Source organism: Tachypleus tridentatus, chromosome 2, assembly GCF_004210375.1.
Source record: "Tachypleus tridentatus isolate NWPU-2018 chromosome 2, ASM421037v1, whole genome shotgun sequence".
Taxonomy (NCBI): Eukaryota; Metazoa; Arthropoda; class Merostomata; order Xiphosura; family Limulidae; genus Tachypleus; species Tachypleus tridentatus.
Window position 1 is genome coordinate 35,319,478 of NC_134826.1, and position 26,508 is coordinate 35,345,985.

General features: G+C 33.3%; 1 protein-coding gene across 4 annotated transcripts in view; it reads right to left on the bottom strand.

The window, feature by feature from the left end:
* Positions 1-755: 755 nt before the first annotated feature.
* LOC143240908 (one cut domain family member 2-like) overlaps positions 756-26,508 on the bottom strand; it is a 233,387-nt gene continuing 207,634 nt past the window's right edge. For 2 of the 4 annotated variants that reach the window (XM_076484160.1, XM_076484157.1), the window contains one exon: positions 756-7,039. In XM_076484160.1, the coding sequence (XP_076340275.1) occupies positions 6,642-7,039 (398 nt within the window). In that variant the 3' untranslated portion in view covers positions 756-6,641. The remainder of the gene's footprint in view (positions 7,040-26,508) is intronic. The other 2 variants (XM_076484169.1, XM_076484162.1) reach the window with 1 other exon arrangement.

Below are 26,508 nucleotides of genomic sequence, written 5' to 3' on the forward strand. Positions count from 1 at the left end.
CCTGTGAAAGTATTTTCATTAATTATTTCCACGTGGACTTATTTTGAATTAGATAGTGATCAAATTATTTGAGTTTAGATGCGAGTTTCTTAATGTATCGAAAAGTTTTCTTTATTAATTCAGCTGACCATAGAAGGTGTTTTAGTTTGAATATTTAGCCCGCCAATTTTAACTTATAATTTTTAATTATAGTCATAAATTTGTTTACTAGTTTCAATTAACGATTTACAAAATATTTTCCTTTTAGTTCGAACATTTAATTTTTTTTTCGCAAACGTTTTTCAGATTTAGTTTAAATTGAAAGCGCTTTCAGAAAAGAAAAACAACTTAAATTCTGTTTTTACATCTTTTGGAAATAAGTTTCAACGGCGGATGACAGATGAAAGGTAATTGGATACTGTCGTGGTGGAATGACAAAGGAGAAGTCCGCAAGTTGTAAGAATGAATAATATTACAGAAGACAGAGGTTTATGAGCCATAATTTTTTTATCATTGGCTAACAATTTACGATTTAATTATTCATTCAGTTCTTTTACAAAAGACAGTGTTATATCTAATGTATATATACATATGTGTGTGTATTTTGTAAAACACGTCATAATGCCTTAAAAACCAGTTATGTACGAGTATGACAAATGTTTATACAAAAAAAGAGGAAGGAAAAAACGCAGCACATAAACATACAGATATAAAAACGTGGTCTAAAGAAACCAAGATGTGACGGTTTAAGGGAAGAATAACTTGTTAAACTATTTAACATAAAATGTAAACACAAAAAAGAGAATAACACAGCTAATTGTGGTCTTACTGAAAATAAGTAAAGAGGGAACGATAAATATTAATAGTACGTCATTTTTTTTACGATAGAATTAATCAGAAAAATATTGTTTCAAGACATATAAAAGGCTTACGGGAATCTTCAAAGAAAATATATCTAACAAACAAAATACACACACGCAAATAAGAGACAACCAATCGAAATAAGATATTCATCTTTATTTGTTTCATGACATTCAAACATTATAATCTGCTTGTGTGCAGCTGTGAGTGACAGCTGTGTTGAAGATAACTAGGAATTATATCATTGAAGAAAAACACCAAAAAACGTATTCAGCACATTACTCAGGTCATTATAACTTTAACAATATTTCTAAATGTAGAAAAAAACACAGAGTTAACAAATAAAGTTGTGGTGTTTCATTAAGGTGTTTATTTTGTTAGGACTTATTACATGCCGTTAATGCATTAATTTAAATACTTTTGTTTTTAGTAAGATGTTTAATTTTATACTTTCGAGACTAGAAAATAGTTCTGATGTATTTTTAAATTGGTAAAATAACATTTTATATGACGTTATAGAGGTTATTATTGATTAATTAAGTAACACAGCAATTTTATTACAATATTATAAGTTGGTATATAACTCCGAGAAGTAATGTGATTTACTGATGTAAAATCATCTGAAAATAAAACCTGATATTTTAGAAAAAAACATTCTATATAAAAATAAATAAATATTAACACTGAAAATAAAAATCAAGTAAAAAGTATAAATATGGCCCAAAAACTATTATATAAAAGGAAAAAAAAAGTCCAACAGTAGGACAGCGACAATACACAGAAAAAATTCAATATTATAACATTAGTTTCCGATTGTTACTTTTTCTGTGTACATCAAACACTGGAAATCTTTGTTTTTGAGTACATAGCACTTACTGACAAAAATAAACAAAATACGAAAGGCAGATGATATGGTAAAGCTTGTACAACATGCGTGAAAAAAGGCAGTATGACAGATTTTCCACGTTTAAAAAAATCATTTAATTTGTGCATAATTTCACATGCTTATTCTATTACAGAGAGGGCGTGAGAGCTGTTTTATCTCAGAACAGCGAATCATACTAAAATGATGTACAGGTACAAGCAACCCACCAATGCCTTTCTTAGTACATTCGAAATATGTATAGATATGTACTAATAGTGTATTTAGTAAGTGATATTTAATGATAGAAGGTGAGATCAAAAACATCTTTAAAAAATCATACGCAAATTTCTAAAAACTGGGTGCCCAGTATTGCATACCTTTGATATTATACTACTAAGATAAATAAGGTTTCACTAGTAATCGATGACTATATACACATTTCACAGAACTTCTTTGCATTTCTAGGATTACTACCGCTAGAGGGAGCTACATACTTGTCTTATACACTAAGGTCACAGTCACAGACATAGATATTGCTCTGGTGAAGGTGCTCTCTTTCGTCACGAGTTTGACTAAAATAGGAGCTTCTGGTGGCGAGGCTATAGGTAAAACCTCCGTGCTTTGTCAAAATTATCGACTGTCCAATCAACAAAGTTACAAAAATATGACAACTGCCAAATCAATTTGATTTGTCCGTGTAAATGATCACGTGACATATGTATTTTCTTCACCCGATTAACAAAAAAAAAAGGAAACAAGTTTAAGTAAGCCAAGTTGATTTTTGTGACGACAAATTGCGACACAGAAAATAATTATGATAACAGTTTGTACATTCGATAATACAAAATCTTCAATATTTCTTTCTGTCTATCTTACAACAGAGTATAATAACACCACAATTACAGATTTATTAAAATATGATTATTACGAAACCTCTGCACACTTGTTGATTCTTTAGTATATAAGAAAAACTTTGATGATTAATTTCTCACAAAAATCATTTTAAACACCTTTCTAAGTCAAACTAAATATATATTTTTACTTGAGCAGTTGCAAATATTTACACTTGATCTATACCAATACATCAATACAACAGCTTTAAGGAAAAGTGTGGGTAAAATGAGGATTCATATTCGATTAAAAATGGTGTTATTCAAAGTTAGAATAGTAAATTAAAACTATGATTCTAAAACTAATATTTTTGGCTTTTAGCTTATATATATATTTGTCAACATCATATGACACTTTCCTAAATGAACGCACTAATTATGTCAAAGCTCATACAGTCACTAAGATATTTATTTACACGTCGTTTCGAGCAGGACGCCATCATGTGCACTTAAACAACAACAGGCACAATCGAACACACTTTATTAAGTCAAGGAATATCACAACAAGTAAATCACCCGCTCCTCATCTGGTGCACTACAGTTATGATAGCTGAAAGAGATCCCTGCACCACGTACACAACGGTCAAAACAATCAGAACCAGACGTCCTCCAACAGGTGCACAACAGCTACAGCAGACTGAAGAAGATTCCTGCATCACGTACACAATGTTTACAAAAAGAAACAGAACCAGAAACCCTTCAGCAGGTAGTTATAGACAACTGGATTAAACGATCTTCATCGTGTGTATGCAACAAGTACCCTTCATTTAATGTACAATATCCACAAATAATGAATCAAAGTATATTGTTTCTTCTCTACACATACTAAAAGGTGTCTTACCCGAAGCATCGCGTAAATAAATAACTATTTTAAAAAAGTAAAACACATGCATGTGCATGTATTATTAATAATGATTTTTACCACAATATTCCTCTCACTCCCATCGTAGTTACATTATAATCACACAGCTAACTGTACATTAAAAGTGTTCTGTAATGTCAAATTAACAGTGCCTGAATAAAGCAATTCTGTTTTTTTCTCTAACATCATTTGTACTAGCACTTTAATATAAAACACTTTGAGACGACTAGAGTGCTATCCTAAAACGACATTTCCTAGTAGAACTTGAAGTAACTGGCACCATAATTTGAATGTTGTAACATCTTTTCAAACTTAAGTTTGTGAAGTTTCAAAGATAACTGAGGTAGGTTACCGTTTCAAAATAAGAATGTAACAGTAATCTAAGAGTTAAGGTTTTAAGTGAACTTTGACGAAATACGAACTAATGAGTTACTAAAAATTAACGTTTTACTTATGTCCTTCATTGTTGAATACTACAATGTGACATGAATTTTAAAGTAATTATATTTTTGTCATGGTTTTTCTAATCTAATGAATCAGCTATGCTCATTTTAAATGCTCGTGGCTGCATTATTAACATGATGTGTTCAAGCACTTCAAGTGAATTGTGACTATCGTTTCAAATCCTGCATCATTTCTATATTAACAGGATTTATGTTCATATACGATAATTACATTTCTATATAAACATTTTCAACAAAATATAAGAAATATTGAAAATTAAAACACCAGTAAAAGATCCTACATGCCAGAGAAGTGTCAAGAACTGTCCCAATAAATAACACTTATCAGATTAAGTGAAATGAGTTAAATGAACATAGCGACCAACATCAAACTATCTCTTTCACAAAACATTTCTTACACATTGATACTACAGACTAGATTCACGATTTATCATGTTTTAAAACATGACACAAATAATGCAAGTTACATCACAAGGAAATTAACAAACAAGTAAGTTACTAATTACAAAATATAAAGGTTTTAATATATCTATTTTCTTACTTTCGGAGAGTATAATAAAAGCAACTTAAGGTGAATAGTGAATGCTACTTCCACATCTGATGTATTTCTCATGAACTTTCCTTGAGATTAGTTATTAGGAAACTTTTATATATGATTTTTTTGCTATTTAAAATGCTTTAAATTTACTGATAATACTGGCAGTTTTCTTTTGTTTTTGATTCTGAGCTTAAAGTCCAAATTAAAGGGAGGAAAGATAGTGACGTTGAAAATAATTTTGAACTTCTTATCTTGTGAAATTGGAAGAAACGTAAAAAACGTGGCAAGAGATTAATTTTAACTAGTTCGTAAGAGTTCGAATGTGACTAACAATTATGAATGTGAGATAATGATTACCTACGAAACATTTGCAAGAAACATTGCTTAACTGTAAAAGCTTAAAATGAATTAAAATTACACATTATTATTACAACAATAACAAGTAAATAATATATAATAGATTCAACTATCACATTAGTTTAAACCTTGACATGATATGCTTTGGTACAATGTACTGGTTACCCAATCATTTAAATAAGTAAAAAGAAAAATATAAACAACACATTATAAAAGCTATGTTTAAAGATTACTTATTTTGGGGTATTCCTGCATACGTAATATCAGACGAGTTTAATCAATGAGTTTTATGGAAGTAAAACAAAACTTTTATTTACGTATTACGATCCCGAACTAATGCGTGGAAACTTGGGTTAAGAACGTCATAATTCTAATTTATTTTATTTTCTAAACACTTCTTCTTTTAATTAATTACTAAAACGTCTGCTGTCAGTAAAATAGAAATGTTTATAAATAGGCTTAAACTCTAAAACACTACAGTACAGAGTATGCAAAATTTGAAAGTATCTTACATTTAATTTAAGTACCAAACTATGACTAGAATGATTTTATAAATACAAACATTAAGCTATAGAATTAAACTGAATTAAAAGGGCTTTGAATGGTAAGCTCTTTGAGGAAAAAACTAACGTACGACCATTAATAAATTAACAAAAAAATACTAAAGAAATAATAAATTACTTTTCGTAAAGATCAACAAAGTTAAGATACATGTTTTCGTAAGTATGCTTACCAATAAGCTTAACATTTACAGTATTATAGCATGAAAAGAACTGACGAAAATATCAGGTTGTTCAATTTTTAAATATAAGATTTAATCTCAATTACACTGATAAATTAAACTCTTTTGAGCTCTGAAAATTTGGTATACAACTAACAATGACTTTATTTTACACAGGATCTCATTATCCACTGCTATTTTTTATTAAAGTATTTTATTTTGATTTCTCTCATTTGTATTAACATTTTAAAGAAAATATGATTTACTGAGGTTTAGACAAAACATACAATAAAGAATAAGTAAGTCAACGAGAATCTAAATTCTCATAATAAATTACCTCACTTGAATTTTTTAAAAAAATGAACAATTTATACACATATGCACTGACTATATTCCAGGAAACTAGGAGCAAATTGATGACACCAGAGTTCTCTGGAATATTAAGTAGGATTCACTCTAGTATTAGTTATGGTTTGTTCTTCTTTAACTTTCCACAAGTAAGTACACATTATCTACCGATATACTGGCCTACAAATATTTTCTTATTCGACCAGCATCTCAATTACTGTCATTGATAATGCTGCCATCTATTGTCATTCAATCGTCTTATACTCTGAAGGCGTAACGTCAAATTTTGATAGTTACAAACACACAACACAAAAGAGCTGAACACTAACTATGCGCAAGTCTACAGCTTTCCTACACTTACATAAAGCATGAATGCTATCTTCAGGTCGTGCAATTCTTGTAATGTTTTATTATTTACTGCCATTTTGAGCCATTTTGTTTTATTCTATATTGGAATCAGCTACCACCACTGTTACACAGACGGTGGTTTATGCTAAAATCAACTAATCCATTATTATGACTTGTGTCGAAACCGTTAGGCTTAGCCCGTGGTAGAAATTTCAGAAATCAAGTTATTTTCCACGCCTAATACAATAAAAAAAATGTTTTGCTTGCATCCTGCTGTTATAGCTTTTATTTTATTTTATTACACATTGAACGTTTATAATTTTGTCGTCCCCTCCGTCGGGTAAAATAATGCCCACTAGAAAGTTTGTGCCAACAGAGGGCTCCGCTAGTAACTGATACTGTCCAGGGTTATGACGAAGTAGCGATACTTGCGGGATTTGCATAAATCAAGGTTGGCGTTGGAGCTGAAGTTGGTGACGGTGTGGTGGCGTTGATGGTCATCATAGGAGTTCCAGATAAGTTGATACCTTTGTTACTGATCAAATCACCAGCAGTCTTGGACTTGTCTTCGTCTAGCCACTTATCCTGTGAGCGACGTCTAGCGTTCATGAAGAAATTTCCCACCGTGCTCAGCTCCAACCCCAGTTGTTGAGCAATTGTCATTTGCATCTCTTTGGAGGGGCGTTTGGTTTCCTTAAAAATAGCTTGCAGAGTACGGCGCTGAAGGTCTGTAAAAACCAATCGGGGTTTCTTGGGCTGGTTGGGGTTTTTCTGATGTTGCTGTTGCTCTTCTTTCCGCTTGCAGGCTAAATCAGAGTAATATATATATATATATATATATATACAGCCATAAAAATTTTAAGTATATCAACTGTAGCAAAATAAAGACACAATATTTATAAATATTAAAAACTAAAAGTTTGCAACGAAGATCACTTCTTCAAAATTAAGTTTTGAATAGTCAATAGAAAAAAAATGTTTGAAACGCTATTGAAAACACTTTCCAGTGACAGTAAAGTGTAAATTATTTACAAGTCAAGTTTTGTTTGGTATAAATATTGTTTCACAAGTTGCATTATCTCGTTCATACTAACGTCTTTCTCTGTTCTTTTCTGATTGATACCTAAATGAGTTAACTCCTTTTATTACCCTGTGTGAGTTAAAATCAAACATTTGAGAGTAGTTAAACTACTTGTTAAACCAAAATAAATAATAAATTATTGATAAGTTGAGCATATTCAGAATAAAAGTGAATAATTTGGTTTTTGCAAGGTTACGCCTATAGACTACGTTATGCAGTAATTATTTGGAACTTTAGTGACAATCATCAACGTATGTTATTCCATCATATCATTAGTAAAAATTGGTATTTCTGTTTGAAGTTGTAGTGATATCTAAAACGTAAATTTGTAAATTATTAATGAAATAGTTGTGCTCTTTCAGTCTAGCGGTTATATGGCAAATGGAAGTGATTTTTTAATCATTCTATATTTAATGTGCTATTAAATAGAAATTGATGTAACATACGATATGTGTGTGTTGGTATATTCCTTTTTATTGTTACCTTGATGACAAGTCAATAGTATATCACAATAAATGAAAGGTTGACGTTTCGTATTAACTAATTCATATTTTGTATGGTTAATCAGAAGCTAGTAACTACGCACGAACTAGTATTCTTGCGCCTATTTAATAGAATGTGCGCACGAATATTTGTAATTGAATGTATAATTATTGACATTTGACTAATTATAGTGCATCAAGAAACTACAATAATAAACAAATAAAGAATAAAGACAATTGATGGTATAGGATGTTATTATCCAGCATTGATGGTATAGGATGTTATTATCCAGCATATTGTACTGCAGAAATCCTGTTGAAACTTTATATTTAAATATCGATAATTATGCGATTGGTGCGGGAACCAAAAGAAATAAGTTTCGATAAAATTACTGAAATTCAACTGTATTTTGTTTTATAATTAGAGTGCAACTGACATCCAAGGAGACTAAAAAAGGCTTCAAGGTTTCTAATTATTGTACTTGATTTAAAAACCAAAACGCTGGATGCACTCTTCAGAAAATCATACGGAATCTATTTAACTTGAAAGACTTGTGATTTATTGTGGAAAGATAGAATGACTGTTCCTGTTTAAAAACAACAACAAAAACAAAAAGTACAAACATGGAATTCTGAAAAAAAATGTTGGGCAGATAATCAAAATCACAAGCTCAAAGATAATCAAAATCACAAGCTCAAAGGGTCAATCGTACATTACAGGATGTTATCAGTACGAAAAACAAAACACAAAATAGCATTATTTGCTTATTAGAGTAATGGAAATTCAATGTTTCAGTTAATCACAATTAATATATTTTTTCTTTTTAAAATCTATTGTTTGATGCTTCGAAATAAACTTTATTCCCAAAACTACCTTTGAAAATTATCGATATATATTTTTTAAATTGTTATAACATTAACTTTTGAATATTTCTTAATACGAATTATATATACTTTGATAAGGGGCAGTAGGCTCAATAGGTTGGCTCTAGGGAACTTAGTGAAAAGTGTAACTTCTTTTAGAAAGGTCTCACGAATAAAGAAATGGAAACGAAACTTTTTTTTACTTAAGAACGAACAAAAACTAGAAATACGAGATGGTTCTATTTGTCATGCGACCCGGCATGGCCAGATGGGCTAAGGCGTTCGACTCGTAATCTGAGGGTCGCGAGTTCGAATCCCTGTTGCACCAAACATGCTCGCTCTTTCAGCCGTAAAGGCGTTATAATGTGACGGTCAATCCCACTATTCGTTGGTAAAAAGAGTAGTCCAAGAGTTGGCGGTGGGTGGTGATGACTAACTGCCTTCCCTCTTACACTGCTAAATTAGGGATAGCTAGCGCAGATAGCCCTCGAGTAGCTTTGCGCGAAATTCCGAAACAAACAAACTATTTGTCATGCATAAGCATAAAAACAATATATTCACTTATAAAGACCACTTGGTGTTAGGAGATTATTCTAGGAAACGGTAGTGAAATACGTTAGCCAAGTGTTTTTACTTTACCTCACTTTCAACGATCGAAGTGCATGCTTTGTTTGAAGACAATTTAAATTTTCACGTTTGAAAGTTTAATGACAGTGCGTTCATCTTCTGGTTGAAAGCTAGATTTATTAGCTTAATGGAAAGAGATTATAATATTATAAGGTGGTATTATTCTCGTAATGTGATGTTGCGCCCACTTTCAGTTTCTTCCGCGGGAAGAATTACAACTTATAATGATAGAATCTTTTGTCGTTAAGCTAATAAAACCGACTTTTAACCAGAAGATGAGCGCAATGTCACTACATCTTCAACTGTGAAAAATGTAAAAGAAAAGAAAATGAATAGAGCATGAACTTCGATCGCTGAAAATTGTCAGTAAGATCTCTTAGCGACAGTATACGTTATTAAGTTGGAGGCGGGTTATTTGGAGAAACACACAAGCTTGCGACATGGCACGAAAAGCACTGCAGTAGAAGAGAGGGTGGTCCTCGTTCGCGCGCCATTTCGTATCCAATACAACGAAGAACCGAGCTGTGGGAACACTGCCACCTGCCGAAACTTGCTGCGTGACAAGAGCCCCACAGGGTGAAGAACAGGTTCGTGCAGAAGGCTGATAAGTGGATGATGGAGACCACGTGCTTTTTCCTTTTCTTTCTAGTCGCTGGTACTTCACGATTTTAACCACAAACTAACAACTCCTACCTATCGTAGATAGGTTTGTCACGGGTTGAACTAGTTACAGGGATTGTCATTAGTGCAAATTTTACGACATAAATCAAGCACCTTGAAATATAATTATACCATTCTCCTACCAGCATATCCTGTTTTGTAAAACTGTTTTTTTTTTAATCGTAGTTATGGATCGTGAAGTCTCACCTTAACATAAACAGAACATCCATTGAAAGTGATTTAATAAAAGTTATTTCTTTGAACAGTTTACTTCATTCCTAATGCTGTATCACTCCGCTGTTGCGTGTACGTTATTGCAATTTTGTCATGCTTTATTATTATAACCCGTACTAAAATTTTTCTAATTACGTGCATAAATTGTTTATATACTTTGACACGAGTAATTACACTTTTTGTAACACTCTGCGAACAACGTTTGTTAATAAACAAACAAAACAACCCAAATAGTTCCTTTACTAAATCATAAGCAATGGCAACTCATTAATATGTTTGGGATATTCGCAGATAAAATTTCGTACACAAACACGTCCACATGTATATATTACATATACAAATATACAAATATATTATTACATATATATAATTTCACGTTCATCGGTTACCCAGTAGCATGTATAAAATTTGATTTAGAAGCTCAATAACAGATAAAAACATCCTATACCATCTAGGGACTAAACTATGTGAGTATCATATAAATACCGTCGTACATTCATGCAATATAATTATCGTAATAGAGCAAAGGGATACAAAGTGAACGAGAGTGGTTATGATACACAACCTTCGTGATGAAAAGTGGTCATAAGACACGTGTTTTATTGAAGTAAAAACACCGTTTAAAAGTAACGTACATACAGCAGTCTATCGTAAGGGGATATCAAGTGAATGATAGTGGTTATGATACACAACCCTCGTGATGAAAAGTGATAATAAGACTCGTGTTTTAATGAACTGAAAACACAAATTAAAATGTCAAGTCCGCTGTAAAACTTTTATGGTGTGCACTAGATTAAATTAGTGAAGTCTAATTTTTAACAATTTTACATAAGTCGTTTACAAATCATAAGTAGGGCAAACAGTAATAAAACAATTTTAACACCCATTATTTATTATTATTTGAATTAACATTATTAAACATTCAGAAGAAATAGCGAACCAGCAAACATCAGATTAATATAACTGGTCTTAAAATACTCATAGAGACAAATAAAAGCACTGTACAATCTTCGGATTAACAGTACAATTTCAAAACCAATATTCTTAACATGCTAATAACCTGTAATTTATAGCAGTATACCTGTAGTAACAATGTTAGGGAAGATCTAAAGTTATCATTTGGACGGTATTGGTTATAATGCATTATTAGTGACAATATTAGGGAATCCAAACCATCATATAAACAGTACTACACTCTTGTGCAAATTAATTGAAACAAGACGGAAAATTACGAGTTTTTCAATTTTTTTGCGTTTTATTTCTGAGAATCCAAAAATTACTCACAAATTAATACATGATATGACCGCCTTTATTTTTCAGAAGATCATTAATCTGCTTTGGCATTGAGTCCACGAGTTGACTGCAATCTTTACTAATTTTTGGATCGCAGTACCACACCTCAATTATGACCTCAATTAGCTTATGTTTCTTAGTAGTCTTTTCCCCAAAGTCTTTCTTTACAAATTGCCCATAGATTTTCAATAGGATTTAAGCCTGGAGAGTTTCCAGGCCAGTCCAGCATCCTTTATTCGCGTTGTAGTCATAAAATTCTTCACAAGTTTCGATGTGTGGCACAGAGCCAGACCTTGCTGAAAAATGTCAGATCCATCTGGAAATCTCTTTTTTAATTCTGGAACGACTCTTCTCTGCAAAATTTCGATGTACTGTGGTCCTCGCATCATACTTTCTTCGACATGTAAGCCTCCGACGCCATAGTAGCTGAAAAAGCCCCAAACATCTTCTTCAAGGGATGTTTTACGAACTGATTGATGTGAGATTCTCGAAGTTTCTCACCTGGAGATCTGCGAACATGCAGACTTATTTGACCCTGTACGAAGAAATGAGTCTCGTCACTGAATAATACCTTCCTCCATTGTTCTTGCATCCAGTTCTTGTATTTCAGACCCCATTGATACCGTTTTTTCTTCATTGAGTTTGTAAGAAGTTGTTTCTCGACTGGTCTCCTTGCTCTTCTAACGCAATTTCGAATGACGTAATATTACTCCAAATTTCGTCATATATCCCAAAAATAGATCGACCATACTGCAAAACACAGCTAATGACGCCATCTGTGTGAAAAAATGACTATTAAAGGAAATCAGCGGGTCTAGCGAGCCTACACCGGCCGCCATGCTGAAAATATTGTAAAATGACCATTTGTTTCAATTAACTTGCACAAGGGTGTAACTATAACACAGTAAATAATAACAGAAATGTAAAATAACTGATTGATGAGAAGTACATTGTTGTCCCCCGTTAGTACAGCAGTATGTCTATGGATTTACAATGCTAAAATCAGAGGTTCGATTCCCCTCGGTGGGCGCAGCAGATAACCTGATGTGGTTTTGTTATAAAAAACATACATACTAGTACGTCAAGTCACCTATTAGTATTGTAATAGTTAAAATTAATTAATAAATAGGCTTTAATTCGCAACAACATTTTATTTATTTTAGAATATGATTTTTTTGTGATTAATAAGAGAAACTTTTTGTGTTTGTATGACTATAATTTGGGGTTTGTTTGATATTTTTTACAACGTGATCCAAATGCACAGCTTTATAGCATAAGTTTTTTGTTTGTTTTTTGAATTTCGCGCAAAGCTACACGAGGGCTATCTGCGCTAGCCATACCTAATTTAGTAGTGTAAGACTAGAAGGAAGGCAGCTAGTCATCACCACTCACTGCCAACTCTTGGGCTGCTCTTTTACCAACGAATAGCGGGATTGACCGAACATTATAACGCCCCTACGGCTGGAAAGTCGAGCTTGTTTGGTGCGTCGAGGATATATAGCATAAGAATGTCTAATACGGAAATAAAAGATCTTAAACATTTTGTGGAATTGACCACATAGTTGTTGATATGTTATCATATATCTTAAGTTTCAGGATATGATCTCCATTTAAAAACTGTTGTATATGTGATTATTTGTACAAAGTATATGAAGGTGTTCCCGTATATGTGATAATGAATTTCTGAGACAGTGAGTGTAGAGTAAACAAACAGGTTATAAACTTTGGTGAATAATTAATGTACCCTGGCTAAGTATTTGTGAACTTTATAATCTTCAAAACAAACAATTCGAACTTTGAAGTTTCCCTCCAGCGAACAAATATCCTAACAGGGAAACGCTTGTACAAAGAGGGCTTCTGTTGCTATAGTATTTATGCAATACAAAACTTTTGTGCAAACACCAAATCAGAATCTGAGCTGCCTAGAAAACCTACAAAACTCACGTGCCCTGCCCACCTCGAGGTCAAATCACACGCCGTGCACGTCCTGACTGAGGGGGCGAATCAAGTTCGTGCTCTTTCACTGCTCGTTCTAATTCAATAGATCAACAAACAGTTTTATCTTGTGTCCCTAATTAATGTAATAAACGTAAAACCTTGGCACACACTTGGTTTGGATGTTTTATTTTTGTTTGTCCCTGATTACATATTTGTATTTTAAACTGATTTGGTTTGTGTTAACGCATAGCTACACAAGAGGCTATTTGCTCTTTGGCTGACGCGGATATTTTAAATTTGTAAGTACATAAGCCTATTTCTGTCCCAACTGGAGTCGAATTAAAACTGATGAACAAATGTTATGTGTGAGTGGTGCTAGTCTTAAAACTCATAAACTAATGCTAAAATAAAATTACAAAGTTTATAATATAAAGTGCATGAGAAACGGAAGTTTCAAGACAAATAAATAAGTTCATTATATTATAACGCTCCAACGGATAGAAGAACGAGTATGTGTGAAGAAATGGAGGTTCGAGCCTCCGATCCTCAGATTGCGAGTAAAGCGGCCTAGCCACTTGGCCATGTCACACCTCTCAGATTGAAAGACTAAACCACCATTAGATATAAGTACCAGTCAAGACATTTAAAAAATATATATTTTATAAAAACTCAATTAGGATATAAAAAGTTATTTCAAAAAGTAAAATAAACGTAAAGCATCTTTTGTCTGTTTGTGGCAGAAATTTTTCATCCTTCCACTAAATTTTCACTAGAATTTATGGAGTCTTAGATTCGCCCCAAAATGACTCTATAATCGTTTAATTTATTCATACTTTAGTTTTTTTCGAATTTTGGCACTAATTTCAATTTTCTTCCTTGCTCTTGCCTAAATACTCGCTTCCAAATTTATGATGTCCATGAAATTTTCAGAAGTTCTTGAGCATGCTCCAGATCCCAAGGATTCATAGAACAACAATTCAAGTAATATAATGAAAATAGTTATATTAATATGAAGAAACTACCAATGGGAATAGATAGCTAAAAAGTATACCAGTATTGAACAGAAGACCTCCATGGTAAATAGCTTACTCTAGCCGTGAGACTAACAAAATTAAAGCACGTATCGTGAGGTCATTTGCTAGTTTGCTTAAAATCGTCCATTGGAACTGAATAAACACCGACTTTTACTGGATGTTAAAACATCAGAAACAACTTTCCAATGACATATGAACAAGAATTTTATCTTCTCAACGAACTAAAATTTAACTAGTCGACAGAAATATGTCTCATAATATTGAATGCATGAATTTGAAGTTGCATTCATGGATAAAAAATTCCGTTTGAGGTTTATAAAATAAAACATAAAGATAAAAATGTTTCTGTTATTTATAGTTTCAGCACAACGGTACTTTTAAAATGTCTAAACTGTTATGGTTATTTTTAATGATGGTTTTTGACGTGAAGATTTTTGTGTTTTGATAAATTATGTGAGGCTTAAAACTTATATATTTAGAAACGGCTGGTATGGGTGGAGAAGGCATTAATAGAGGAGCGAACAACGTTTCGACCTTATATATGTAAAAACGGCTCGTTTGGGTTGAGAAAATATTTTGTGAACCTGACGATGACCGAAGAAGGTCGAAACGTTGTTCGCTCCTCTATTAATGCCTTCTATACCCATACCAGCTGTTTTTGAACACACAATTTTCTCTACTAGTGGGTTTTCTCGTCATCAAGGTTTAAAACTTATTTTTATTACCTTATTTATTGGGCTTCTTTCTCTAAAGAAATAATAAATTAGAAAAACACTTAAGGTATATTAAGGCCCAACTGGTTTCAAAAGGCTTGGAATATTTGGATTTATTATAATCTCTCCCAATGACACAACAGCTAAAGTCCTCTGCTCTCTGTAACCCTAATTCGCCAAGTCTTTGCTGACTCTGAGAAGCTTAAATATTTGCTCACACACTTCTTATTTAATGCTGTGATAATGGAAGCTTTTTACTAATTTCTATAACGATACATTTCCAAGGATGATTACATCTACATGTCTATTAATAGATAACTATTCAATTTGTAAATAACTGAGTTTTATTTTTAACACTTTAGTTTAAAGTGGTTTCATGTAGGTTACATAGATGGCACTCAATAATAAAATGATTTTTAAACAAATAATTCGCGTCAACAGTTAACGCGAATTATTTCAAGTTACAGTGAAATTTAAGACATTGCGCTGTAACTGTATGCTTATTTAGAATTTTCGCGCAAAGCTACACAAGGGTTGTGTGTATTGTTTGTTTGTTTTGAATTTCGCGTAAAGCTACACGAGGGTTATCTGCGCTTAGCCGCTCCTAATTCAGGAGTGCAAGTTTAGAGGGAAGGCAGCTAGTCATCACCATCCATCTCCAACTCTTGGAATACTCTTTTACCAACGAATAGTGAGATTGACCGTTACTATATAACGCCCCCACCTCTGAAAAGGTGAGCATGTTTGATGTGACAGGGATTCCAACACGCGACCGTGGCTGTCTGTATATAATACTACTTAATTTTTAACTATTAAATATGAGGAAAATATCATTTTGTTTGTTTGTTTGGAAATTCACGCAAGAATATCTGCGCTAGCCGTTCCTAACTTAGCAATGTAAGACTAGTGGGAAGGGAGCTAGCAAGCACCACCCACAGCCAATTATTAGGCTACTCTTTTACCAACGCATAGTGGGACTGACTGTCACATAATAACGCCCCCCTACGGCTGAAAGGGCGAGCTTGTTTGGTGTGATGGGGATTCGAAACTGTGAACCTCAGGTTGCGAGTCGAGCACCCTAATTTCCTGGCCATGCTTGGCCAGGAACTGTGTAATAAACAGCACTTGTTACTGAATTTAAATAATGGGACTTCGCTGTTACTTTTATAGTGCACTTGATATCCCAAAGAGCGGAGTGCATTTTTGAGGCAACAAAAAACGAACCCTGAGCCCTCGGAATCACAGCTCAAATATGTTAACCAATAGCTACACCCGGCCCGTTACTTTATAAATGAATTTCCCTGAACAAAACTGCTTTGGAAGATTAAAACTCGCTTCAATGATAACTGAAAAAATAGACACAGTTAAACAGTTTATGCTATTAAATCAATATGAAACAATTTAAGTGACATCTGGGTTTGCTGCAAAAGACAGTATCAGCCTCAAGCTTAAGGGCTACCGACATAAGTAATGTCTAATGGATTTTGTTGAAAGCACAGACACATAGTTTGAAGTTTGACTTTATCACACAGTTTGAGGAAAATGTTTTCCATAAACAACTCCACTAAAATAATGTTTATCTTGTCAAAAATCTGCTAAATGAAATTATTATGTTACAAGGTGTTAATGTTGTTATATATTATCACGGTACACATTAAACGATATTGGTGTTTTCAGCTTTGTTTTAGAGCAAAGTTACATTAAGCTATTTGATGTATTCATCACAGAGAATCGAACCCTAGATTTTAGCGTTGGACTGAATAGCGAGATCAGAGAACCCCAAGTTTCATGTATGACCGTCCCTAATTTTGAAGTATTGAAAAGATAAAAGGCAGCCTATAGCAGCATCCACTGGTACAAGGATTGACTGTCACTCTTTTAAAGCACCCACAACTTCATTCTTTCAAATCCGCTTCCGGCATTAAATGGGCAAAGGATCTTTTTATTTTATTTAACATTTTACAATCTGTCCAAAACTATAATTCAATTTTGAATATGTTTCCGATCACATGTTTAATAACGGAAACTAATACAGCATTGCACTGTCCATTACAACGTTCTCTTGTAACGGTTTTTGCGTTATCTACATATCATTATGATATATATTTGAAATGTTTGAAATTAACCATAAACGTAATAAACGTAAATAAACCAGCAAATAGATTAGTTGCATGGTACAAATTTCTCTTTATTTTGAAATTTCGTTCACGTTATTAGCAACAATAAGAACGTGGCGGCTATTATGTACTCAGCATACAAAAGACAACAACATATACACAGTAATACCTGTCTGAGGCGGAATGACACGGGACCTAATACAATTTCTGGCTTAAACAGGTTTTCTGGCTTAGACATAGTGAACATGCACTTCCTTAATTGCATGTAATTTTATTATTCACTCTCCATTCCACAGGAAGTTGATTCTTCCTTAAATTTTTGAAACAGCGCATATTTCCACTTTTACTTATTATCCATGGTTTCTCTAGTTTTCCTTCATCAAATGTGACCAAAAGTACAGTCAATCGTTCTTTTGAATACAGACCTCTGGAATAATGACGTCAGAAAAAAGAACAGAATATATTTAACTAATATTTACTGTAACAAAATATCTGATAATTTATTGATATTTAAATAAATTATTAAATAAACAAGAATTTATTAATAGTTAACGAAATTATTAATTAGGTAAGAAATTAATATTTAATCAAAAACATTTTTCCGCTTCCCGGCGATTCGAATCCTAATTGATGATAGAGGAGATAGGTGAAAGACAGTTTTCTGTCTACGTTATGCATGTTCCGCCATATAGAGGGCCTTTTATAAAAGAAATCTTAAGATGATTGATGCTGCAAAATGTTTATATTTTCCGACTTTTATAGATTTCTGCCCTATGCAGTTTTCGGCTTAGACAGGCTTCACTGTATTAGTTTTTATGTGGGAAACAAAATTTCAAAATTGGTCAAAGTTTGTTGTTTTTGTACTAAGCGATAAAAACTGTTCTCAACTTTCGTATATATATGTTTTCCTTTTAATTTCATGATTAAAAAATGACTTTTCTCTTAAAGATGCCTGGTCGTTTGCATTCTATATTAACTGTGATAAGTAGTAGGTAATATATTTTTTTCTGATAGTTAGCTGGTAATATTTCTATATTAATGAACACGGATATTAATGTAAGTTTGCTGGAAGTTGGAAATAAATTAACTAAGTATTGTTGTACAATTTCTAACAAAGTAGACAATAGCTAGTATAAAATTAGGAATTACAAAGTAAAAATATAGGAACGGGTCATTTGTTTCCGTGGTAAGAATTGTGTTTATGTCACCAACAATCTACTAATTTTCGATGTTGGTATTCAGACTTCATATTATCAGTTTTACTAGTAAAATTTCTGTATATCTCAGCGATAAATTAGTTCAAGTTATACTTTCAGCAGAGACTATAATTCAGTTTCCAGAACTTGGAGTTTTATGAGTTATTGCAGTTAACTTTCTATAATAATCTTCTTTGTAGTTTCTATGATTTATGGAGTTTATATTATGCACGTGCAAAACTGTATGCAAAATGAAATAGAAGAACATTAAAATTAAACACACGAAACTGTCAAGAAAGTATCTTTAACTTGAAAATAAGGAAACAAAAGTTATTCATATTGAAGGTAAGATAGTAAGATCATAAAATTGGAATAGTCAACTTGGACAGTACCTTATATGAGTTGTGAACTAAAGGTTTGGTTAGATATTCCCAAGGTTAAGTAAGGTACGGTCGTTCTTAAATTTTTGCCTAGGGGAAAGACAGCCAATTGGTTACACTTTCTGCTAAAAGTGTTTTAATGGCTTTTTCAGCTAAATAATAGAAATGTCTTTCACTTGTTTAAGGTACTAATAGGTAATGGCTCGAACCCTGGACCCTGCGATCCTCAACCTGGCGCGCTAAAAGTAAAAACGTAATTAATTATACGCCACTTAACAAGAGATACAAATTTCATTAAGGAAGGACAGATTTTTCATGTCGTTTATTAATTGGGTAAAAAAGAATTTAAAGCTTTATTAATACAATAAAATTTTGGTTGAATATTTGTAATATCAGGCCATATAACACATACTAAGAGACAAAATACTGACAAGGTTGACATATAAAATCTTTCAAAGTATGAATAATATTTTAAATAAATCTTAAGTGTTTAGTGTCTATTTACACCGCTACGCTATCATTATATAAGCTATTGCTGTTGTTAAATAGTTTAATTTTATGTTGAAGTTTTATTAAGGAATTTTATTTTTGAACAGGAAAATGCATATTTTATTCAGAAGCTGAACAGTGCAGGGAAAGAGATACAACAAAAGGGGGAAAAATGTTATATAATTGTAGTTTTATTTTCCCCTTCCGCTAATCATTTGTGAGTTATGACGTTTGGGCCCGGCATGGCCAAGCGTGTTAAGGCGTGCGACTCGTAATCTGAGGGTCGCGGGTTCGCATCCCGTCGCGCCAAACATGCTCGCCCTTTCAGCCGTGGGGGCGTTATAATGTGACGGTCAATTCCACTATTAGTTGGTAAAAGAGTAGTCCAAGAGTTGGCGGTGGGTGGTGATGACTAGCTGCCTTCTCTCTAGTCTTACACTGCTAAATTAGGGTCGACTAGCACAGATAGCCCTCGAGTATCTTTGTGCGAAATTAAAAACAAACAAACGAGTTTATGACGTATGCTTTATTTTTTCAAGTTGTTTACGTACAGTGATATCATTACATAATCTTCACTCAACAATCAATAAATATACTCAAGAATGGAGAAAAAATAAAGTCATTCCGAAGATTAATAAGAGAAATAAAAAAATCGTTGTATAACAAACGTGAGAAAACAAGAAGCACTTGACAAGCACATTCACTATCTCTCTGTTCCATGTTAGGTGTACCAGATTTTGATTTGTATTGTACTACGTCGGATCGTACTGACTCAGCACTTCCGTAGCACCTCAATAATACTTCTTCGTCTTCCTCTGTCGATACACAAAGAGAGTTTCTACTCAGTTCTTTATAATCACAAGTTACAAAAATCCGGTAATATGTTTGTGCAAGTGTTCTAAGGCCCGGCATGGTTAAGTGGGTAGGACGCTTTACTCGTAATTCGAACGTTGCGGGTTCAAATATCTGTTATGCCATGGGGACATTATAATGTCACAGTCACTTCTCCTACTCGTAAGTGGGTAGGACGCTTTACTCGTAATTCGAACGTTGCGGGTTCAAATATCTGTTACGCCATGGGGACATTATAATGTCACGGTCACTTCTCCTACTCATAAGTAAAAGAGTAGCCCACGAGGAGTTGGCTAATCATACACTGCAGAATTACGGACGGCTAACGCAGATAACCCTCATGTAACTTTTGCGAAATTTAAAAACAATCAAACAAACAACCTTGTTCTATATAGCACGTAAATATATATTTAAGCATACATATCATTATTTTTATGGTTTTGTGTAGTAACGGTTACAGCTGACGCAAAAAAGGGAAATTATCTATATATTTATATCTAATTTAAGCCTTAATTTTTTATTGCGGTTTCACGCACAATAAATTATAATTATTACTGTGCCTGAACGTAAAAGAAACCGAAATAATTTTTACGCCTCTTTTTTTTTCCTCACTTCTAAAGGATAAGAGAAGTGGAATACATATAGAAAAAACATTTAGGCTGGGCATAGCCATGTGGTTAACACGTTAGGTTGTGTTACATAAGTTTCAAGGTTTGCGTCGCGAAGTCGCTCAAAACATTCTGTTCTTTCAGATGTGGATGCGTTACTAAAACGATGGTCAATCTCGTTATTCGATTCAAACAGTCAGACAAAGCTGTTTTAGTGGCGGATACTGCTGTTTGATTTGACTGCCTTCTAAATGTTACCTTCTCAATAGTAAGAGCTGCAATATTAGGGATGATTATAGAAAGAATTATAGAGGTCTCTGACCTCTGCGTGCACAAAATCGCATTCACGTTGTAAATTCCAGTCCCTTTAAAGTGTTGATACTGAACAAATCCTATAAAGGAGGTCATTAATAACAGTGTCCTAATTGTTTAAATTCAAAATAAATATCACTTTACACTAGTATTTCAAGCAAAGTACTTACGAACAATCTTCGTCATAAAAGATTTCTGAGCTGTTTAGTGCTAAAACCTATGACGTAAAAGTGGCTTAGCAAAATAAATATTTCTTAATTTACTTTACGACCAATACCGAAATTCTAACAAGTCATGTCTTTGTAGAAGTTTAGTCATATAACATCCAAAAGTTTAAGTTGTAGTTGGAGAGCTAAGTTTCACACGAAGTGTTTCTGTTTAAGAGAGATTCTAGACTAAAAGTAAATTACGAAGACGTATGATCAAACAACATAGGTGTAACTTCCTGGAGGCTGCGAACAACTTTGAAGCAGAAAGAGGGCCTCTACAACATATTAGTAAATACATGTATATACTTGTTTGAAGACAGCCGTTTCAATTAAAGGGTGTAGAGACCTCAGGTGAAATAACATAATGAAGTTATGAAATATGGTATACATTACAAAGATTTCACACACGCGGGGTCTAGTTTCTTTAACTGCCTCAAATATCTGATTAATAATTAGTAAAGCCACTCTCGGGTGAATTCTGAATATGGTTTATTTCAATGTGCCGAAAGGCATTATTTAATTTATCGGCTCGAACGTGCGAGTTCAAATGGTTAGGCACATCCGGGAACTCAGTGGTGAGGTCTTCAGATAGTAAATAGTTTATCCCATAATGTGAAGCATTTGTTGTAAACGTATTGTTTAAATTCATACAGGTTTGCAAATGTCAACGTGAGGAAAAAGAAAAAAAAAATCAAAGAAAGAGTGAAGGAGAAAAAAAACAGCAAGGTAAGATTCGGGTAACAATGCATCTATATTGCATACTACGATATTTATGGATAAGAAAACGAATCACCACTCAAAAACTTTGAAAAAAGAAAACAAATCATGGCGGAATGTTACAGAAATTTGAAACAAATGACATCATTACACATATAAAGCGTACTAATGTGTGATAAAGGTTTCAGGGCATGCTAGTACTTTATGAACAATTAAATTAATAGTCTTTTAAGCAACTGAAGGTTGTGGAGCTTCCTAAGTGCGCCGCAATTCCTTAAAAGGCTTTTTAAGGTAACAAAATATAAAATATTTAAACTTAGTCTTTGAGGATGGTTGTCTTAAAATGTGACTCTATTCAACACAAATAAATGAAACATGATGATGCTTCTTAGAAAGACATTTCCACTTTAATGAATACTAAATAATTTGTTTTACCTATATTTGTATAATCCATTTCCTGTCGCAATTGCTTCAGTGGCAGAGTTTTAAATCTCTTATAAAGATCAGTCACATCAAACGTTCAGCCGTCAAATAAAAAACAAAAATTGAAAAATTAGACACAAAAGCGCCACCTTAGTGGCAAACCTTTTAGTCTTTAGGGCCGATAGACGAAAGTTTATTATAATATAACAAAAAAAACAACAACTCATGGATAAGCGCAAGAAAGGAAATATATTTTCTCAGCACGTGACTTGAAACCTCAAATAGCAAAAGGCGAGGCAGTCGCACGTGCGAAAAGAGAACTGACTGTGGCATGGCATGGAAATTAATCTACGAAACTGTAGAGGAAGTCGACGAAGTGCATTAAAAGCCTTTTAGGCAAATGGCTCATTCTCAACGAGTCGTCATTTTCAATCTCGGGGACACTTGTTGTGGCATACAGAACACGTGTACTGGCCCGTCGATATCTCTCGTCTCATTTTGCCATTAAAAATACATTTAGTAACCTCTGTCGCTTACAATTATCTCACTGTGAAACTAGAAGTTCTGTATATCTTCATCTTCAAATGTGGCTATCAACATGGACTGAGATCCATTCCGTCGTCTTAATTAGTAACATCAACGATGAAGTAGCAGAAACGCGATAACAATGATGTCAAATAACCACTCAAAGGTCTTTTTTACCATATATCATATCTAAATTGATTTCAATGTTTTACTTTTCTGTAAGTTTATTTTATACTCAGAACCTTCGACAATTACGAGTCTTACTAATTGTTTTCGCTCTTACAACTGTCAGCACAAGTGATGAAAGTAAAATACTTAAAACTTATTGGACAGTTAATCCTAAACCAAAGTTTTGTTGCCCGAGAACTACGTAGTAGTTATTAAACGTATGGGTCTGGCATACGTGAGGATTTGTTTGACAAGAACAGGTGAGACGGAAGCCGCTCTGAATTCCTAATGAATTCGAAGGTGTTCATGTTTTTTCTCAATTATAATAAGTCCACACGTATATTAAATTATTCAAACTTTTATTTCCCCGAGTATTTACTTAACATTCAACGGAATTTTTTCGCTGCTGCCTAGTTTTCCATACGTCAATTGCGAATAAAATTACTTGTAAACGTCAGTAATTTTAGTTGTTTTTTAAACCACCAACTTCCAATTTCCAAACATAGGATTGTGACATTAGCACTGCTTAGAATTAGGCTTATAGTATTTGACTTCGTTAAACGAACTTTTTTTTTTAATGAAACTTAAAGCGTGAACGGCTAAAAGTTACCCTACCGTACTGTAGATATCATGTTCCAGGGTTTGCATTTCGTTATCGAAAAATAGAAAAGAAAATTGCGTTTAAAATTTTGAGGATACGAGTGTGCTATAAAATTAATGATCAAATCCCACTCATTGGTCTAAAGCACAGCCCAAGAGTTGGCGGTTGGTGGTGATGCCTGGTTGGCTTTTCTCTTGTCTGTCATTTCTATATTATTGACAGCTAGCGTAGACAACTCTCATCTAGACTTTTCGTGGAAATGAACGAAACAAACAAACGTAAACAGAAACAAGATGTATCTAGCTACAGCTCTGTAGCCATAAAGTATGCTTTTCTGTTTGTTTTTTTTAATTTTGCGCAAAGCTACGTAATGGCTATCTGCACTAGACGTCCCTAATTTAGCAGTGTAAGACTAGAGGGAATGCTGCTAGTCATCACCACCCACCGCCAACTCTAGGGCTACTCTTTTACCCACAAGTGGCGGAATTGACCGTCACATTATAACGCCCTCACGGCTAAAAGGGCGAGCATGTTTGGTGTAACGGGGATTCGAACCCTAGCCCCTCAGATTACGAGTAGAGCGTCCTAACCACCTAGTCATGCCGGGCCAGACCAAAAAGTAACGTGTAGTTTAAACTTAAGTCACTAAATTGCTGAAGTTTCTGAAATTACAGGTAAAATGAGCGATTATAATAAATACTTTCATGAAAGTAGATTAGCTGATCTATGCAGAAATTAAGACAACAGATGCGTTCCTAATATGTTTTCAACAAGTAGTGTGGTGTGATCTCCATTAACAAGAACTGTGTTTTGATATGTTCTGATATTCATCAATTTATGTCATTAATTCCAATGTTTTCAACAAGTAGTGTGGTGTGATCTCCATTAACAAGAACTGTGTTTTGATATGTTCTGATATTCATCAATTTATGTCATTAATTCCAATGTTTTCAACAAGTAGTGTGGTGTGATCTCCATTAACAAGAACTGTGTTTTGATATGTTCTGATATTCATCAATTTATGTCATTAATTCCAATGTTTTCAACAAGTAGTGTGGTGTGATCTCCATTAACAAGAACTGTGTTTTGATATGTTCTGATATTCATCAATTTATGTCATTAATTCCAATGTTTTCAACAAGTAGTGTGGTGTGATCTCCATTAACAAGAACTGTGTTTTGATATGTTCTGATATTCATCAATTTATGTCATTAATTCCAATGTTTTCAACAAGTAGTGTGGTGTGATCTCCATTAACAAGAACTGTGTTTTGATATGTTCTGATATTCATCAATTTATGTCATTAATTCCAATGTTTTCAACAAGTAGTGTGGTGTGATCTCCATTAACAAGAACTGTGTTTTGATATGTTCTGATATTCATCAATTTATGTCATTAATTCCAGAAAGTACGATTGTCGTTCGTTGGGAGCGTCATTCAGGGGAATGACATCCATTTCAAAATTAAATGTATGGTGAATAAGAATTATACGCTCTGAGGTTAAAATGTTGGTGTTGTTGTTTTGAATTAAGCATATAGTTACACAATGGGTTATCTGTGCTCTGCCCATCACGGGTATCGAAACCCGGTTTTTAGAGTTGGAAGTCCGCAGACATACCGCTGAGCCACTGGGGGCAGGTTAAAAAGGCCCCTTCAGAGATTTTTTGTGAGGAGTTAGATATAGACGTCTCTAGTTTTCAAATACTACTCAAGGGAAGCTTTGGAAGTCAGTCAGCAACACTCACCGTAACAGATGCATTGTCTAGTTCTTTGAACAGAATAACAGGACTGATTGGCATTTCTATAACGCACTCACAGCTATATTCAAATATATACTCCATCCTTTCTTGAAAGCATAGCATTGTGAAGTTATGTGATATACATGTGCACTATTTGCAGTTCACCTGAGATATTGTTATTTAAACTAGGGATAGGAAATATGTTATAAATGTTGTTTCCTAAACAATAAACGGGGTAGAGGTTTCAAAAATGTAATAGATAGCCACAGTCTTCCCCAGAAAATGGAAAAAAAGTTAAAATCTGACAAACAATTTGTTGATTAAATGTCTTTTAATAAACAGAAGAGCAAACTTTAAAATATTGATATAGACTGTTCAATGAATTCTTAAGAAAATGCTTGAATAAATATACAAAGGAATATTTCTAAGTACAAGTCGTCATGAAATGATTTTCAGAAGTTTTAAAGAACATAATGAAGTATGGAGTTTCAAGAAAAAATAAACTCTATATAATTGTTACCTGGAAATATGACACAAAGCGTAAACTAAAGAAAAAGTATTACAAATTAAACATGAACTAATTTACTCCTTCTTATGTTTAAAAATACGAAAATTATTTAATAGATAATAAATAATTAGAAATTTTAGAACAGTTAGTTCGTTTATGGCCTCAACTCGGTGGTTTAGAAAAGTCACAAGTAATGCACAAATCTACAAGTCATGCAGATCGCCTGGTGATTCTTAATTACAAAAGAAGTTCAATTAGCTATTATTAAGGTTTCTAATATGCATTCTAATTTTTTTTGTAAAAAATAATTAAGTTCTAGTTTGGGCAGAATGAATTGGATTTGGAATAGCTATGTAACTGAGGCTTAGTTGTATACTTTACATGTAGGTTTTAGTCACAAGATCTTAGAATTATATCACACTCAATCTTTCACGAGGCGGCTCGGTGTGGCCAAGTAGTTAAGGCACTCGACTCCTACTCTGAGGATCCCGAGTTCGATTCCTCG